The sequence below is a fragment of the Diceros bicornis genome, chromosome 13, assembly GCF_020826845.1.
Source record: "Diceros bicornis minor isolate mBicDic1 chromosome 13, mDicBic1.mat.cur, whole genome shotgun sequence".
In the NCBI taxonomy this organism is placed as follows: domain Eukaryota; kingdom Metazoa; phylum Chordata; class Mammalia; order Perissodactyla; family Rhinocerotidae; genus Diceros; species Diceros bicornis.
Genome location: NC_080752.1, coordinates 5,225,473 through 5,243,720, shown reverse-complemented (window position 1 = coordinate 5,243,720; position 18,248 = coordinate 5,225,473). Strand labels below are relative to the sequence as shown.

The window sequence follows — 18,248 nt, the reverse complement described above, 5'->3', positions numbered from 1 at the left end:
CAGGACGGTGGGGAAGCAAGCAAAATCACCACCCTTTCCAGAGTTCCTCCCGCCCCACCAAATACACTGCTCTACCATGCAGCTAAATGCAGTTCTTTTTGAGACAACTGGGGAAATTTGAATATGGACTGGGAATTAGTACCAAGGAAGTATTGTCAGTTTTCTTATATGTGGTAAAGGCATAAGGAAAGGTCCTCTTTAAAAAAACGAGATGCGTGCTGAAGTATGCAGAGGAGAAAAGACATGGTGTGTGGGATTTGTTTTAAAATGCTGGCCCGGTGGCACAGTGGTTAAGTGCGTGCGCTCCGCTGCTGGCGGCCCAGGTTCAGGTCCTGGGCACGCACCGATGCACCGCTTGTCAGGCCATGCTGTGGCGGCGTTCCATATAAAAGTGGAGGAAGATGGGCACGGATGTTAGCCTAGGGCCAGTCTTCCTCAGCAAAAAAAAAAAGAAAAAGAAAAAGAGGATCGGCATGGATGTTAACTCAGGGCTGATCTTCCTTACACACATAAGAAAATGCTTAAGGAAAATAATAGATGCAACAAAAACAGAAAATTTTGATAATTTAAAATCTGAGGAGTTTACTATTCTCTGTACTTTTGTGTAGTTTGAAGATTTTCATATAAAAATAAAAAAGAAATATAGGTCACATTCCCCAGGGTTTGGGTGAAGGACACTATGAGCGGCACGACATGGTGTCATCCTCGGCTGCAACAACCAGGTGTCATCCCTGGACTCTCTGACCTCAGGCAGGGCTCCCCGACCCTCACACGTGGAGGAACAGCCTTAGTCCAAGGGTCTCAGGCCTGGGGCTGACGATAGTTAGTTCCTAAAGGTCTTATCACTGTTTCTGCCAGGAAGCCTTTTGAAACGTCATGCAAACACAAGTCCGGTGGCTCTTCAGGTGGGTACACGATTCTTTCAGTCCCCTTGGCCCCCTGCTGCACCCCACAGCCATCTTTAATGGCTTTCAGCTTTCACTTGCTATTTAAATCTTAATTCAAATGTCAGTCCAGCAAAGCACGCTGAGCAGGCCCAGGATAAGCTCAAACCATCTGCATTAGTATTTTCCTCCATCATTTTGACAGTTGCAAGCTGGCAATATTACAATTCAGACAGCACTTTGCGTTTGAAAGGAAAATGATGGTTTTTCAGAATGCAGCTGGTGTGCAAGTGAATAGGATGAAGTTTCTATGAAGCTTTTTCTTCATTTTATGATACGAAAATAATAAAATGTAGATTCAGCATTGATTCTTACTTAAAAAGAATAGCCAAAAGGCACAGAGTTTTGAGGACAAAAGCAAACAAAGAATTCTGTTCCACAGTAATAATTTTGATAAAAAGCAAAAGCAGCAAAACAATTATTTATAAATGATTTCTTCTCTGTTGGAGAAGTTAACATTATTGCTGTATAAACCACTTGGAAATGAGCTCTTTTGGTGCCTAGTTAAGATATATTCTTTACAGCACATTTTCAGTTTACCAGTTAGGCAGGGAAAACTACACTTCACTTTCCTGGAGGGAACTTAGCTGAAGTACAGCCCACAGGTGAGACAGAACCTCACAAATCACTCTGTAAGTTTAGGAGCAAACGAAACAGATGTCTCCTGTGAAAAACAGAGGCAAGCCAAAACAAGCAGAGAAGCAGTGTTTTTCTTCATGTCAGTTCTGCACATTATAACAGGACACTTGCTTCTGAGAAATACATCACACACGCTGCCTCCCTGGAACTAAGATGTTTCAATGCTTATGTGTATCAGTTTCTTTCTCAGTCACCCAGTGGCAGTGGTGTGCTGATAAATGTTTAACAGCCAGCTCTCCAGGAGCAAAAACTTGATACGTAGTGTTTGCCCATTTCTGTGGGGTAGATATTCCCACCAGGGCTGATTTCAAGTTACCAATGTGATGTCACTGAACGGTAGAGCTGGGAAGAGATGCACAGTAGCACACCATTATATAGGATTTCCACCGTAAAAATACAATAGATGTCGATAACCTCAAGAGCATAGAAGATAGTAAAACAACTAGGAAGTGATGAGTTTGGGGTATTTATTACCTATATTTTTAATATACTTTATTTAATTTTAGATTTATATAATTTTTAATGATGGCTATGTTTAACAACCAGCTCACAAAAGTTCTGAAAATTTAACAATCCGCCATCATGGGCTGGTACAAGCCAGCTCCAGCACACCACTGGTGCTCTGGGGACCTCCAGGTGGGACTGAACCAACCAGCCACCTGCCTAGTCCTGTCTTTACAAAGACCTTTATTAGTTCTACAGAGTGATTCAGAGCCCCAGCTCTCCCCTTATGGGAGATCAGCATTCCTTGTAAATAGATTCTGGGAGTCCCCCTCCGGACAGGCCCAGACAGCAGAATTTTAGCTGCTTTATTGGCTACTTCCATCTGATCTGAGAGCTGTCATCCCCGCCAAGTCCAGATGGTACTGACAGGCTAGCCGGGTTCCCTGCACAGCCCCCGGGCCTTCTGTACTCCCCTCACCCTCTGTTCGACAGATTTAATTCAAGTTCCTGGCACCTTCTCCTTCCGTTTGATGTGAAGCCAGCAAACCTAATACAGGAAGAGCCAGAGAAACCAGGTGCTAAATCATCCAAGGCCAGGCTGCTCATCAGTGTCCCAGCCCCCGGGGTCTGGGGCAGCCTCTCCTCCAGGATTCTTCTAAGCCCAATACACCCCTATATCTTACACTATAGTATCACAGACTCTCAAGGACAGATGGGACCTTCTAATCGTTAAGCCTAAACCACAGCATGCTTGAGCAGCTGCCACCCCTCACCCCCCAGCATCTCTTTCCAGCTGTAAAGCCACTGTCTGCCGGCTTTTATCCCTTGGCACTGAGCCACGACCCCGGGAAGGAGCTGTGATTGCTGACAGTGAAGGAAGCAAGAGGAAAGGAACCTGCTGAAAGCCAGACATGTGGTTAAGTGCTGCATATTCAAGATTGTGTTTATTTATCACATTACAGGGGATGAAATGAAGGTTTAGCAAGATTAAGTGACTTTCCCGAGGTCACACAAGCTATAAGTCATCAAGTCAGGATTTGAACCAGGGCTAACTCAACCTGGCTCCATTTACATTAGTCCATGGTGCTTTCCATAGAGTGTGACGATCCTGACAGCTAGCGCTGAATATGGTGGGTGTGATGCCTGGCTAGTGTGGTGGGAATGAAAAGTGTATCATCCTAAGAGATGGTGCTCGAGTTCCTCTTGAGGAGGGAGCCATCTTTGTTTAGAAAAATGCCTTTAATAAGCCACCTGTGGTAGAAGGTGGAATTTTGAAGGTAAGGGTGTTGGAATCAAATTAAGAAAGGGAATGGCGAGCCAGCCCTGATGGCCTAGTGGTTGAGGTTCAGCGCTCTCACTGCTTTGGCAGCCCAGGTTCGTTTCCCAGTCACGGAACCTCACGACCTGTCTGTCAGTAGCCATCCTGTGATGGCAGCTCACAGAGAACTAGGACTTACAACTAGGATATACAACCATGCATTGGGGCTTTGGGGAGAAAAAAAAAAGCCTGGCAACAGAGGTTAGCTCACAGTCACTCTCTGCCTGCAAAAAAAAAAAAAAAAAAAAAAAGGGAATGGCTATACCACTAGTTCTCTACTAGAGAACAGAAATGGATTTGGTTTGTCCCAGGAAGGGAGACAGGTAGCACATGCAGCGGAAGGTGAGTGGTGAGTGGATGCCTCTGTAGTGCATCCAAACAGTTTATGAACAGGGGGTGCCGTGTCTGCACTGCTGCAGTGTCTTCTCTATCTTCCCACATCACTGAAACGTGTAGGCACGCATGAACGTGCACACACACACACACACACACACACTGACCCACGTGAATCGTGGTTTGTGTGGAACTGGGGAGGGAACTGGGCCTGTCTCTGCTGATGCAGTGCAGGGATGGGACACACTGTTGCTTAAAAAGAGTTTGCAGAAGTCTGGAGTCAGCAGTGACTGCCAAAATATAAGTCCCTTAGAAATGACAGAGATCCAAAGGTCCAGTTATCAGACTTCCCTGGATCTAAAGGGGCGGCGGGTCCTCAGCTGACATCTGGGCCACAACAGGAAGGAATCTGCACCTAGTGGCTGGCTGCAAGGGGGATGCACTGTGGAACTGCATGTGGGAGGGGACTTTTGCCTTTGTAGCTGACTGCAACTGAAACAGGTCTATCAGTCAGGATCCCCACTCAGGTGTGCCATCAAGCCCTTGGCCTCTGCGGAGGCCCACAAAGGCCTCCACAAATCCAAGACATTCCACAGTGAGGGAACATCAGCCAAACTGGGGCCAACGGAGCCTTCAGTCATCTTGGCAGGTGCCTTCTCCCATATCCCATCACTGATGGTATGAGGTGGGGCTAAATGGTCTAAAGAAGGCCCAGGCCATGAGCGAGCTTGCACCACGGAAGTCTCACATTTGCCTTTGGAGCTCTCACCTAAAAGCCATCCAAGAGCTGAATCCAACACCAACACCCTGTTGATCCAGAGCAGAGGCTCAGCAGAAGGGAAACGGGCAGAGGGCGGGTCCAGGATGGCAGCCAGTGCAGGATGCCGCGGAAGAACAGAGCCAGCTCTGACGGTATGCTAAACTGGATGGAGAATCAGACTGCCTGGGTCCCAGCCCTGCTGCTGACTAGCTAAGTGACCTTGGCCTCTGGGATTCAGATGCCCCAGCTATAAAACAGAGGAGTGAACTGGTCTCCAAAGTGCTGTGATTCCTGTGGCCTCAGCTTTGGCTCTGAAGGTGGTTCTCAGTGTTGCCTCGCAGCCTCAGTGAACATAAAATGGCAGGGCGAGCCTACCACACAGGTCGGGACGCCAGCACAGGGCCCAGGACATGGCCACATGCTGGCACGGGAACCACACCTGGACAAGAAAATTGAGAGGCTTCAAGGAACATTTCGTACTTAGCTGTGTGAATTTTAGAAGGAGGGCTGCAGAGTCTAGCCATAGACTTGGAATGGAAGCATAATACAGGTTTAAGAAAGGATTAAAACAATATATTCCTGAGATAGGTGTAAAAACATTTGAAAGCCACGATCCCATCTTGAGTCACAGAACCCATCAAAAACAGCACCAGGTTTTCTATTAGGCCACAGCACCAGATCTAAGAACACTACCTTCAAGGGCAGTGACCAAGATGGCTGTTGTCAGGGCTCTTCCCAAAATATCTGCATAGACTGACAGCAAACAGAAGCCTCATTTCCAGGTGCAAAGGCATGTGTTAAGCTGAAATGCCCTGTTTTACTGACTTGGGGTTCACTTTCCGACATGGTTCCTTAAACCCACCTCAGAGATCTGTGGCCCTAGGCTTGCCCTCATGTAGTATTCTGGTCCATTAACTTCCGGGAGGGCCAGCTGTTACTTGGGTGATCCTGGAACCCCTAGCTACTGCTTGAATCTCCTCCTGATTTATGTTCAGAGTGTTGTCAAGATCAGCATTCATTAGGACTTAAAGAAGGGGTGTCTCTTTCACTTCCGCCGAGGTGGATGGGAATCCATGCCATCTCATTATCTTTATACAGAATAGTTTCAAAGACCCCTACCTCTAATCAATACATATTCATGATTTTTCCATTAAAACAACTCACAGCAGAGCCATTTCTTCCTCCTTCCCACTAGAATTCCAGATGACCCCAGTTTCTTATTTCTTCAACTAAAACGTTGCAAAACTATCCCAGACCTTTCTCCTTCCCTTTCCTCCTCACCCTATCCCCAACTGTCATGGAATCCCCTCTTAGCTGGAAGCAGTGAGCCTGCAATTATGATACTAATAGCTTGTCATCCACTTACAAATCCACATTCTGGCAACCCCTTACCCATCAGCAGACAGATAGTGTGAAAACATTTTTCCCAAGTGCAGAATCATATATATTCTGAGTGACTGAACTATTGGCATTCAAGTTTTGACCAGTTTCAAGATGCTACTACCAGATAACGGAAGACCATATAGAGACACTGCAATTTATGTTACATAAGGAAGACTGTTAATTGCTATATGAGAGTCAAGAGTTTCAGATTATATATGATACATCCAGAAAGCTGTTTGAATACACTAAGAGCCTTACTCCTTTCAGGTCATGAGTCCTCTGAGAAGCTGCATCCTTTTCAGGGTCCCTACCACTGTTACTATACTAATGTCAAGACTTCACGGCCTCTGTCTTAACTTCCTCAGAGAAGGGGTGATGAGAAACTGTTATAAAACCAGGTATGGGAATTGTTCTTCCACCACCTCCCACATAATACAGTCTCATTAATTAACTCACTTCAACCTCAGAGCACCCCCAAGAGGTAAAGAGAATAGGCATCTCCCTTATCTGAAGAATGGAGAAATGAAGGCCGAGTCTGCCTGATTGTACAAGTTCAATCAGCTGTTGAAGGGGAAAGCCAGGACCAGGATCTGGCTCTGTTGCTTCAAGCAGGCCTTGTGGGCAGCTGTGCCAGTGTGGCAGAGTCCCCTGGCTGAGGCTCACAGGGTCCACAGCCAGTATGGGAAATCCTGGAGAGGGGCTACGACGCAGCAGGGATCCAGCTTTCTCTGCTTCTAGACAGGGCTCAGTTCCAAGTGATGATGCCAATGACCACAGATGTCACTAGCAGCTGGAAAATGGGCCCCTTTTGACAAATTTGGAAGCACTCTAGCTGCTCTGCTCAGGATGGGGCCCACTGGCAGACAGAGTGGGCAGAATGGGCTTACACTAAACAGTGGGGATGAGTAAATGCAGCTTCCAGAAGGTCATCACTTGATTCAGATGTTTACATAAAGCATCTAGCCAATTCTAGCAAGAACAGACCCAGAACATCCTCCTTCTAAACCCACCCTGAGTGGTAAAGACAAGGTACATGTCTTAACCTGTATAAAGGTGAAGTATTATCTTTTTCAACTGTACAAGATACATTACTAGAGTTACAGTTTAGTGGCATGCACCCTATGTTGGACTGCATTTAAACTACATCTGTACAGTGTGACATCTCCATGACATGGTGCAGAACATTTTCCAACTGTATAACTGTTACTTGGTGAGATCTGATCTTAGCCACAATATTTTAAAAGCCATTTTGTGAAAAAATGTAATAGTCTGACTTTATACACATTTTACATTTACAGCAGAATAAGTGCAGGAATTTATACACCCAAATGGGTGTTGTTGCCTTCCAAGTAGTCACCTTGGGAAGATGTATGTTTAGTCCAGTGAAGCTGACCTTAGAACATTTCCAGAACCTTCCTTGGAAACTGTCCACTTGTAAGCTTCCTTAATCTTGGTCTTTGTCCTTTAAGGGTAGATGTATTTTTTGAGGAACGATTTTTTTAACAGCCAAAGAGCATCAGAAGATAAGTCCAATAAATATGATGCGTGACAGAGCTTCAGACTACCTCAGGGAAGGGGCGGTGTCAAAAACAGGGTCTGACTATAAGGTTGTGAGGCCTCTTTCCTTGCATGGCTTCAAAGATGACTCCAAAGAGGAATTCTATGTGTTGCTGGCACATGCAACATCATAGCTCAAGAGTATGGTATCCCAAGGAAATAACTCCAATTATGGTAACTCTTGAGTGCATATGTTTTAGTGTATTTGGTTAAAAAGGTAGCCTTGCTCATTTCAGTCATACTTCATGTAAGCAGAAATGGAACACTCCATCTCCATGATTTCTCCCAAGGGAAGGATCATTATCTACTGCTTGAAGAGTTAAAATGAAAAGCACTTGGTGGCATGTCTACATTATCCAACTTCCTCCCACATGTGCAATGAGTATTCCTGATGCCTGAGTCTCCTAGGTTTGGAAAAGTGGGTAAGAACAGGTCTCTGGAACCTGGATAAGATTAGAATGTCAAGGGGGTTGGAGTGTGTTTCCAATGGCTCTACCTACCTAACAGGCCCACAACACCATCTCATACACGAAAACCTCCTAGAGCTAAGCAGTCCACAAAGTTTCAGCAGAGGAAGAGGAAATGATTATCTCCCAGTAGCTTTCCATGACAAAAACCCACTGGCTTCTGGATGACATCTGAACAGAGTCCATTGAAAAGAAAGTCCATGGTGTTCGATTCTAGTGCACACGTAAGAAAGAAAGTGTGTGGCCACCAGCTCACTGAAGAGCATTTCCAGCTGAGGCCAAAGGCAGCAAAGGTGCGCAAAGCTGCTGGGGCTGGCTTGAGTCAGAGCAGGGTCTGCAGATTCCGAGTGGCAAAGCAGTCTGGAGAGAGCCCCAGGTACCGAGCAGGACATGGGCCGACCAGTGAAGTCAAAGAACGTTTGATCTTACTTGCTACAAAGTGCTTCATTGAAAGTGCTAATGAGAAAGCTCCCTAAAACACCATATCCTGAGTGTCAGAGAAATATGGTCAAGATGGCGATTGATGGGAGCAGAGATTGATCCTCTCATGAGTATTCTCTAAGCATCGCACATACACACAACGAAGAGCACATAACTACAGTCACATTCCACCTCTTCTGCACACGTTCCCATCTAGGGGTTGCTTTTGAATGTAGTATTTCCAGGAGCCGTTCTGAGCGAGTGGGCTCTACCACTAGAAGCCAGAAGCAGCAGCACAGAGTCAGTGCCTTAAAGTCAGCCATAACATCCAAGTGCTCGCAGCAGACATCGGTCCCGAATCCGATCAGTCGGGATGTTGTTCTTGGTGGGTGTTTTTATATTAGTCATCATAAAAACCACAAAGCTAGGCCATTTGCTTAAATCATCCTTAGAAAGAATGCTGAGTGCCCAGATGGGATTTCTAGTTTCTGTGCAAATGAAATCACATTAGTCCAGATTTTATTCATTCAAAACTACTAAGGAAGCAGCGGGACTTGGTTTAAATGCTGCCAAAAGGTAGGAATTCACTTAAGTTTTAATTCCGAAGCAATCCTGTTGTTAATGTTGTAGCCAGGTTCAGGCAGCATGGGGGGCGGGGCCCCCGTTGTGCTTGCTGAGGAATCTCGGATGTCTCCCAGTTCAGGCTCACTCTCACTAGAGGTAGACCCACTGTTGATGGTGTAGACGCTTTCTGCAACTCCCTGAGCTGAAGCGCAGCCATCTGGCTCTTTCTTCTCCCTGGGACTGGACAGTCCTGGGAGGACGGCCATCTTCCCAGTCTGCCTGTTTGGCAGCAAGGACATGGTGTAGTCCGCGATGATCCCACCCACATCTAAGTTGCACGCCTGGTCGAAGGCTAGGAAACCGACGTTGGCGTTTGCCTCACACACCACAAAAGAGCCATCATCCATGATGAGGAGATCAATGCCACAGAAGTCCATGCCCAGGATGTTGGACACCTGAATAGCCAACTGCTTGCCTTGTTCTGTCAGCGGGCACATCACCCCCACGCCACCTGTGGGGAGAGCACAGGGATACAAGAGTGACATCCGACACTGACTAACCAGTCAGATAATCCTCCAAGGAGGAGACGGGCATGCTGAGGAGGGCAGCAAGACGGGCATTTTCATTACTCACAAAAGGTCTGGATGGAAATCAGGACACCCTTTGGGGAAAAAATATGGTAATTTCTTATCTAGAGTCTTAAACACGCTTCTATCCTCTGACGCAGTCATCCCATCACAAAGGAAATAGTATTATGCAATGGAAAAAAGGCTTTATGTAGAAAGATGTTGATGGTAGAGTTATTTAAAACCCTGGAAAATCATATTGCCTGGTACATAGTAGACACTCAATAAATATTTGTTGATGAATAAATGAAAAATTGTAGTCTAAATATCTCACAATAGAGGAAAACAGCGTATTTTACAACCATTAATAATAATGCTTTTAGGGGCCGGCCCCGTGGCGTAGCAGTTAAGTGCGCGTGCTCCACTGCTGGCGGCCCAGGTTCGGATCCTGGGCACGCACGGATGCAGTGCTTGTCAGGCCATGCTGTGGCAGCGTCCCATATAAAGTGGAGGAAGATGGGCACAGATGTTAGCCCAGGGCCAGTCTTCCTCAGCAAAAAGAGAAGGATTGGCATGGATGTTAGCTCAGGGCTGATATTCCTCACACACACACACACACACACACACACACACACAAACTAATAATGCTCTTAGAGAGTTGGTGATCCCACAGGAAAATACTTAGAAGGATTAAGGACTGTAGAATATGACCATAACTATGCAAAAAGATCTTGCCAGAAAAAGAGACCAGAAAGAACCATACCAAAATGTGAACATTGGTTGTCACTAGATGGTGGAATTAATGATAAATATCTTTTTTCATTTGATTTTGCTGCATTTTCCAGATTTTCTACACTCAGAATGAATTCCTTTTTTTTTTAAAAGCTTTTTTTTTTGTTAATTTTATTTATTTTTTCCCCCAAAGCCCTAAGTAGATAGTTGTATGTCATAGCTGCACTTCCTTCTAGTTGCTGTATGTGGGATGCGGCCTCAGCATGGCCGGAGAAGCAGCGCATCGGTGTGCGCCAGGGATCAGAACCCGGGCCGCCAGCAGCGGAGCGTGCGCACTTAACCGCTAAGCCACAGGGCCAGCCCAGAATGAATTCCTTTTATAATTAGAAAAAACAAAATTAACATATTATTTTTTTAAGAAGAGAGATGGAGAGGCTTGTGAGCTGAAATCCTCCACCAAAGACAGTCTGACTGCCCTAACTTGGTAAAGAGCTACGCCCTCAGACGTAATGGTCTCCCTTTGTCTCCTGGAGAGACAACGGCTGGTGTTCTCAGGTCCAGTAACTAATGTCTTTACCGTTAACACGGTCCCCTCCCCACTGATTATACTGTAGAAGGAAAAGGCTATGAAACAGTGTTAAAACAGCTCACCAAGAAAAGTAACATGGATAAACTACAAAGCCGTGTGGTTCCTTGTTCGAGAATGGTGACTAAAAACGATGGGATAACACATAAGGTTCAATACTGTGGCACCACACATGATCATCATGAAAACTGAATGAGAGAATATGTTAGGTACTTAGTACAGTGTCAACCTGACCCGAGCCTTTGCCTCTAGCACAGCATCTTACAATGATCTGTTCATGTGTCTTCTCCTTTACTGGACCATAAACTGCCCGAGGGCAAGGACTCCCTCACTGATTGCTACACTCTCCACCTCTACCACAGAGCCCGCTCACGGGAACCACTCAACCGCGACTACTGAAGCAAGGACCAAATCGGTGTTTCAGCCTCTTTATTAGTCACTAGACTCGGTACACTCATCTGGCGAGTTAGGAAATAATAACCATAGGTTTTTTTTTCATGTTCCCAACATACAAATTCATTTAATGAGATTGATAATAGCTTTCTGTGATGGGGTCAAGAATATACATCCCTCCTGGAACATTCCATTCACAACAGAAAACAAGCTTTATCAATAGGTCAATGGGATGGGGTTTTATGCATCTGACCCAAACATAAATGGCAGCTTTCTAATAACATCACACATGTAAGAAAAACACAGCTTTCAATTACAACACAAAAGCAGAATATGCTTATGCCTCCTGCCACTGCCCTTGTTATTTCTCACCTGATCTGTCGCAACAGCTTCCAAACTCATCTCCTGGCCTCCTATCTTATGCCTTCAATCCGTCCTCCACCCAGATGTCAGTGTCACTCCAACACTGATCCTCATTTCACTCCCTGTTTAAACCTGACCACTAGGTCCTAACACGTACAGGACAGGGTTCAAACCTCAGGGTCCTGCCACTCCTGGCCTGACGTCTGTCACAGTACTTATACCCATCTGTCCCCCTCCTGGACTGCTGGCTGCTTGTTTCTAATTCTTACCTGTGATCCTGGTGCCTAGCAGAGGGTCTGACAAGATAGGAGGGATCGATACACATTTACTGAATGGGTCCCAATAGCCTAATGAAAAATCCTGGTGGCCTCCCTTGACCCACAAACTGACTCTGAGCTTTTGTACCTTACCGAGAGAGCAGTTGCTCTGCATCCGTCCATCTGTGGAGCAGCGAAGCATAGAGCCTATCACCTGGCCCCCTACCACCACCACCCGGATATCTTTTCCATGTGACTCCTTCACATACTTCTGGAACAGGTAGGGCACATCATGGCGGATCAGATGGCAGATGTCTGAGAGGTGATGTTTATCTCTTGCAAGAAAAACAGCTTTTCCTTTAAGAAGAAAGACAAAGAGCAAAAGAAGTAGTTAGAGAAGCCTCTGAACCCTGTCCCACACAGTCAACAATTCTTTCCAAACTTGCCTCACTTTGACCCCTTCTATTTCTCTGACTAGACTCTTGCTTCTTATCAAACGGCCACTGAACCTTATTCTCTCCTGATTTTCCTCAGGTCCCTCTCCCTCCATCACTACTCTTTTTTCAAAATGAAATAATAATGATTCCAGAAATAGAGAGAAGGGGTCAAAATAAAATTCTAAGGATCTAGTCAATTCAGTTCCAAAAACAGTCAGCAATTCCTATCACCCCGAGGATGCTGATTAGGCAGGGTCTATGTCTAACTCATTTTTTCAATCCCCCAAACCTCACACTGGGCTCGGTGCACAAAGCAGTTGTCAATCAATGTTTACAGAACATAATTAATGGAATACTTTAGAGGAATTCCAAGTCTACCTGGAGAGAGATCCAAAAAAGATAATTATAACACAGCATGATATGGCACTAAGAGAGGTCTATGCAAAACACTCTGGGGGTCCAGGGAGGGGGCCACTGACAGGCGTCCCTCCTCCTTTTACACATAAGAAACTTATTCTTTGGCTATACCTGTTAATTCTAAAAGGAATGGTCTATACTTCTTTTTTTTTTTTTTTACTTTATTTTTTTAATTTATCTTTTCTATTGCAGTAACATTGGTTTACAACATTATATAAATTTCAAGTGTACATCATTATATTTCGATTTCTGTGTAGAGGCTCCTGATAGGTTTGCTCTGCAAATCTGACCTGAGCTTACCCAGTCTGAGCATTCTTGTTAGCAAATATGAAACAAAGAGATGGTTTTCCTAAGATCTGTATCACTACCTGAAAAGGATTAAAGAGTGATGGGCATCAGCCCCTAGTGGCATATAAGACTAAAAACTAACCTGCAAAACATGTCTCAATCACTGGACACTTGGCACAGGAGATTCGGCATCTGGCAACAGATGGCTGGGATTTGGTTATAGGCACTGGGGGTTCCCTGAACATCAGGCAGGATCTTCAACAGAGAAGGGGGCTAGGAATAGGGACTTGGTTCCTTGGTTCCTGGCACAGAAGTTCTAATATGGGGCTTAATCTGTGGTTAATAAAGGAGCTACAGTTTCAAGGCAAGGAGGGACAAAAAGAGGAGGAAGAACACTAAGATTAGTTAATCATCTACTATGTGCTGAACACTATTGTTTTTATTTCACTTATTTCATTATTTCATACTTCATACGAGCCCTGTGAGCCACTAGGACAAAGACAGTTATTTCTGTTTTATAGATGACGAAAATAAGGGTCTACAAGATTAGTAACTTTCTCAGAGGCACCGCCTGTACCAGTCCACTGCCTTCTTTGGATTTATTTCCATATACTAGAGTCTAACTTAACTGCTGGAACTTTGTTTATTCCCTAAGATACTATGTGTTACACCAGCAATGAACAATCCGAAAATGAAATTAAGAACACAATTCCATTTACAATAGCATCAAAAGGAATAAAAAAAATTCAGGAATAAATTTAACCAAAGAAGTACAAGACTTATACACTGAAAACTAAAAAACATTTTTGTTTTAAGAAATTAAATATCTGAATAAATGGAAAGACATCCTACATTCAGGGATTGGAAGACAGTATTGTTAAGAAGGCAATACTCCTCAGATTGATCTACAGATTCAATGCAATCCCTACTAATATTCTAACTTCCTTTTTTACAGAAGTTGACAAGTTGATCCTAAAATTCACATGGAAATGCAAGGGACCCAAGTAGCCAACACAATCTTGAAGAAGAAGGACAAAATTCAAGGACTCACACTTCCCAATTTCAAAACTAACTACAAAGTTAGAGTAATCAAGACAGTGTGGCATGGCATAAGGACAGACACACAGATCAATGGAATAGAATGGAAAGCCCAGAAATAAACCCTCACACATATGGTCAATTGATTTTTGACAAGAGTTCCAAGAACATTCAACAGGGAAAGAACAATCTCTTCAACAGACGATACTGGGAAAACTAGATATCCACATGCAAAATAATGAAGTTGGACTCCTACATCCCACCATATAAAAAAATTAACTCAAAATGGATCAGAGACCCAAATGTAAGGGCTAAAACTATAAAACTCTTAGAAGGATACACAGGTGTACAACTGGGTGACCTTGGATTAGGCAAGCACAAAATGACATCAAAAGCACAAGTAACCAAAGGAAAAAATAGATAAATCGGACTTCATCAAAATAAAAAACTTTTTTGCATCAAAGGACACTACCTGGGCCGGCCCCGTGGCTTAGCAGTTAAGTGCGCATGCTCCGCTACTGGCGGCCCGGGTTCAGATCCCGGGCGCGCACCAACGCACCGCTTGTCCAGCCATGATGAGGCCGCGTCCCACATACAGCAACTAGAAGGATGTGCAACTATGACATACAGCTATCTACTGGGGAGAAAAAGGGAAAAAAAAAAAAAAAAAAAAAGCACACCACCAAGAAAGTGAAAAGACAACCTACAGGGTGGGAAAAATTATATATTCAAATTATATATCTGATAAGGGTGTAATAGCCAGAATATTTAAAGAACTCTTAAAAACTCAACAAGAAGACAAATAATCCAACTGAAAAATGGGCAAAGGATCTGAATAGACATTTCTCCAAAGAAGATACACAGGTGGCCGATAATCACATGAGAAGACGTTCAACATCATTAGTCATCAGGGAAATGCAAATCAAAACCACAAAACCATAATAAGATGCCACATTATACCCACTAGGATGACTATAATAAAAACAAATAAATAGTAAATAAATAAATAAGTGAACGAATACTAAATAAAACAAGGGTTGAGGAGGTTGGGGAGAAGTTGGAACCCTCATACATTGCTGGTGGGAATGTAAAATGGCATAACCGTTATGGAAAACAGTGTGGCAGTTCCTCTGAATTACTATCTGACCTCGCAATTCCACTCTTAGGTATATACCCAAGATAACTGAAAACATATGTTCACACAAAAGCTTGTACACGAATGTTCATAGCAGCATTATTCATAATAGCAAAAAGTAGAAACAACCCAGATGTCCATCAACTGATGAATGGATAAACAAAATGTGGTATATCCATACAGTAGAATATTACTGAAGCATAAAAAGGGATAAAGTACTGATAGATGCTATAACATGGATGACCCTTAAAAAGACTATGCTAACTGAAAGAAGTCAGACACAAAAGGCCACATATTATATGATTCCATTGATAAGAAATATCCAGAATAGGCAAATCCACAGAAACAGAGGGTAGGTTAGTGGTGCCAGGGTCTAGGGAAGGGGCAACTGGGACTGACTCTTTACAGTAAACGGTTTCTTTTTGGGGTGATGGAAATGTTCTGAAATTAGATAATGATGATGATTGTACACAATAGTGAATACTATTCTAAAATCCACTGAATTGTACACTTTAAAATGGTACATTTTTGAATTATATCTCAAATTTTAAAATGTTTTTAAAAAGTGTATATTCTATTGAATTTCCATTTATCGTCTGTCTTACCTTATACAATGTGAGCTCCTTGACGGCAGCAATTTTTGTTTTGTTCCTTTCTGTATCCCCAGAGCCTAGAAGGGTGCCTGGCCCTCTGTAGGCACTCAGTAAATATCAGGTGAATTTTATGTCATGCATGTTTTCCCACGATAAAAACACTGGCTGAGAGACACTGGCCTTTCGCACTTGCACATATCTGAAGAGTATTAGAGCCCCCCTTGCCACCCAAACTCCTTTCTCCCACTCCTCCACAGGCCCTCCACTCTCACTGGCTGCTCTGCTCACACGTGCTCTGTAAGTTTGCTCACTCACTTCCTCCGATGCGAACTCCACACTCCAACTCAAGTCTCCTTTCCTTCCAATGAGCCTCCCCTGCCCCATGGCAGGGCTGGCCTCCCCCTCCTTTAGGGTCACTCAGATGCCTGCCACAGTAGCCACCACCCTGCCACGCACTGTCTCTACTAGCTACGCACCGGAGCTCTGTGATCGCATCCAGTCCATTTCTATGCACAGTCCCTGCGTCAGAGGACGTGCTCACTGCATGTCTGTTTAGGGTGCCTCCTCTCACTCCAGATGCCAAGTACGCCATCTGGGCGTCATCATGAGGTACCTGCTCACATACTGCTGCAAGGTCCTCTTCAACAGTTACTGAGTCCTACTACGCACTGAGCACGTGGTAGCTCTCCCAGACAGAGATGCGCAGGACCTGGTTCCCACCCCGAGCAGCTCACAGTCAAGAAGGGGAAAAGGCACATAAGCCTGTAACTGTCACCAGGTGTAGAACTACGCTGGAGGCACTGACAAGGTGCTACAGAAACCCAAAGCAAAAAGGAATCAATTTTGTCTGGAAGAGAGGGAGGGAGGCCAGGGATATGGAGAGAAAAAGAAACAACACCTGGAGTGGCCTTAAAGGGCGAGCAGTAGCTCAGCAGAGGGCAGAGGAGGACGGCCTTCCCAGCAAAGGGACGAGAGCAGAGGCTGAGGGAGGAGAACACATGGCCTCGCTCTGAAAGAGCGGGAGTTGGGAAGGGACACGGAGGGCCCACGCGGCCAGGGAAGGCTGCCAAGGGAGGACAGGGCTGCTCATCCAGGCCTTCACTGCCACAAGGAGGACTACGGACTTGGTCTAACAGGCCACAGGCTCTTGAGAGCGTTTTTCAGCAAGGGGGTGACAAGAATAGCCCTATGTTTCAGAGAAACTACTCCCAGAGGAGAACGGCGGACGCACTGGCGGCGCTCGGGACCCAGGGCCGTCAGGAGGCGGCCGCCACAGCCCAGGGACAGCACGAGAAGGGTCTCACGGAAGCAAAGATGGCGGGGCCAGGGAGGAGGGGACTGAGGGCAGGGCTGCACCGCAAGCTTCCCAGGGGCTCCATGTCCCCCAGCGGCGCTCCCGCCAGGCCTGTGCCGGGTGGTGTCCAGCAGGGCCACAGCCCCCGTGCAGGCCGGGCAGCACTGACCCTGGTGTCCTCGCGTGCTCTTCACCACAACCGGGTAGCCCAGCGGCTCAGCTTCATCAATCATTTTGGAAAAGTCTTCATGCCCACCTGCCAAGAAAAGACGAAAGTCAGCGAAAGTGAGGCTGACGGTCAGGGAGCGGTCAGCGCTGCCCCTCCATGGAGCTTCACTCAGGGCCTCATGTCTTTCTAATCAAAGCAATTTGAACCCATTCAACCCGACAGACCTGCGCTGTGCATCTGTAACACAAAGGGTGGGAGCAGAGAGACAAGGACACCAGCATTTATCAAGTACCTCTCTGTGGCCAAGGCTGCACACACTCCAGTTCACGTAATCCTCATAACAGTCCCACAGGCCAGGTAGGTTATGTTTTCTTTTATAATGGCTGGAGTTGGCAGAATTCTAAGATGGTCCCCAAGATTCCTACCTACTGGTGTAAATGCCCTGTATAATCCCCTCTCTTGAGTGTGGGAGGGACCAGTGAATGTGATGGAATATCATTCCTGTGATTAGGCTAATAATCAGTTGACTTTGAGTTAATCAAAAAGGAGATAATTCTTGGTGGGCCTGACCTAATCAGTTGAACCCTTTAAAAGAAGGTGAAATGTCAGAGAGACTCTCCTGCTGGCCCCGAAGGAGCAAACTGCCGTGTTGTAGAGAAGGCCATGTGGCAGAGATAGTGGGCAGCCTCTAGGAGTTGAGAATGACCCTCAGTTGATAGCCAGCAAGAAAGTGGGGACCTCAGTCCTACAGCTGCAAGGAACTGAATGCCAACAAGCACTGAGCTTGGAAGAGCCCAGACCTCAGATGAGATCACAGCCCGGCTGTCCCATCCAGCATCGTGAGACCGGAGCAGAGAACCCAGCCACGCTGTGGCTGAACTTCTGACCTACAGAAAATGGGAGATAATAAATGCTGCTATTTACAGCCACTAAGTTTTTAGTCATTTGTTGTACAGCAATAGAAAACCTACACCCAAGACACCAAGCCTGGGGATTTGTCTCACCCAAAGTCAAGGCATGACTCAGAAGCCTAAATTGGCTTCACTACACTCCTTTAAGCTTTAATTTCAAAATTATGAATAATGCATATTAAAATCTTTCTAAATTGTTTTACAAACTTCCTTGATTTCCTATACATTTGCATCTTTGGG

At 45.2% G+C, this 18,248-nt stretch overlaps 1 protein-coding gene across 1 annotated transcript in view; it reads right to left on the bottom strand.

The window, feature by feature from the left end:
• Positions 1-3,829: 3,829 nt before the first annotated feature.
• RIMKLA (ribosomal modification protein rimK like family member A) overlaps positions 3,830-18,248 on the bottom strand; it is a 32,384-nt gene continuing 17,965 nt past the window's right edge. The window contains exons 3-5 of the mRNA XM_058552090.1: positions 17,098-17,184; positions 11,880-12,083; positions 3,830-9,340 (exon numbers count right to left, since the gene is read on the bottom strand). Coding sequence (XP_058408073.1) covers positions 8,850-9,340; positions 11,880-12,083; positions 17,098-17,184 — 782 coding nt within the window. The 3' untranslated portion in view covers positions 3,830-8,849. The remainder of the gene's footprint in view (positions 9,341-11,879; positions 12,084-17,097; positions 17,185-18,248) is intronic.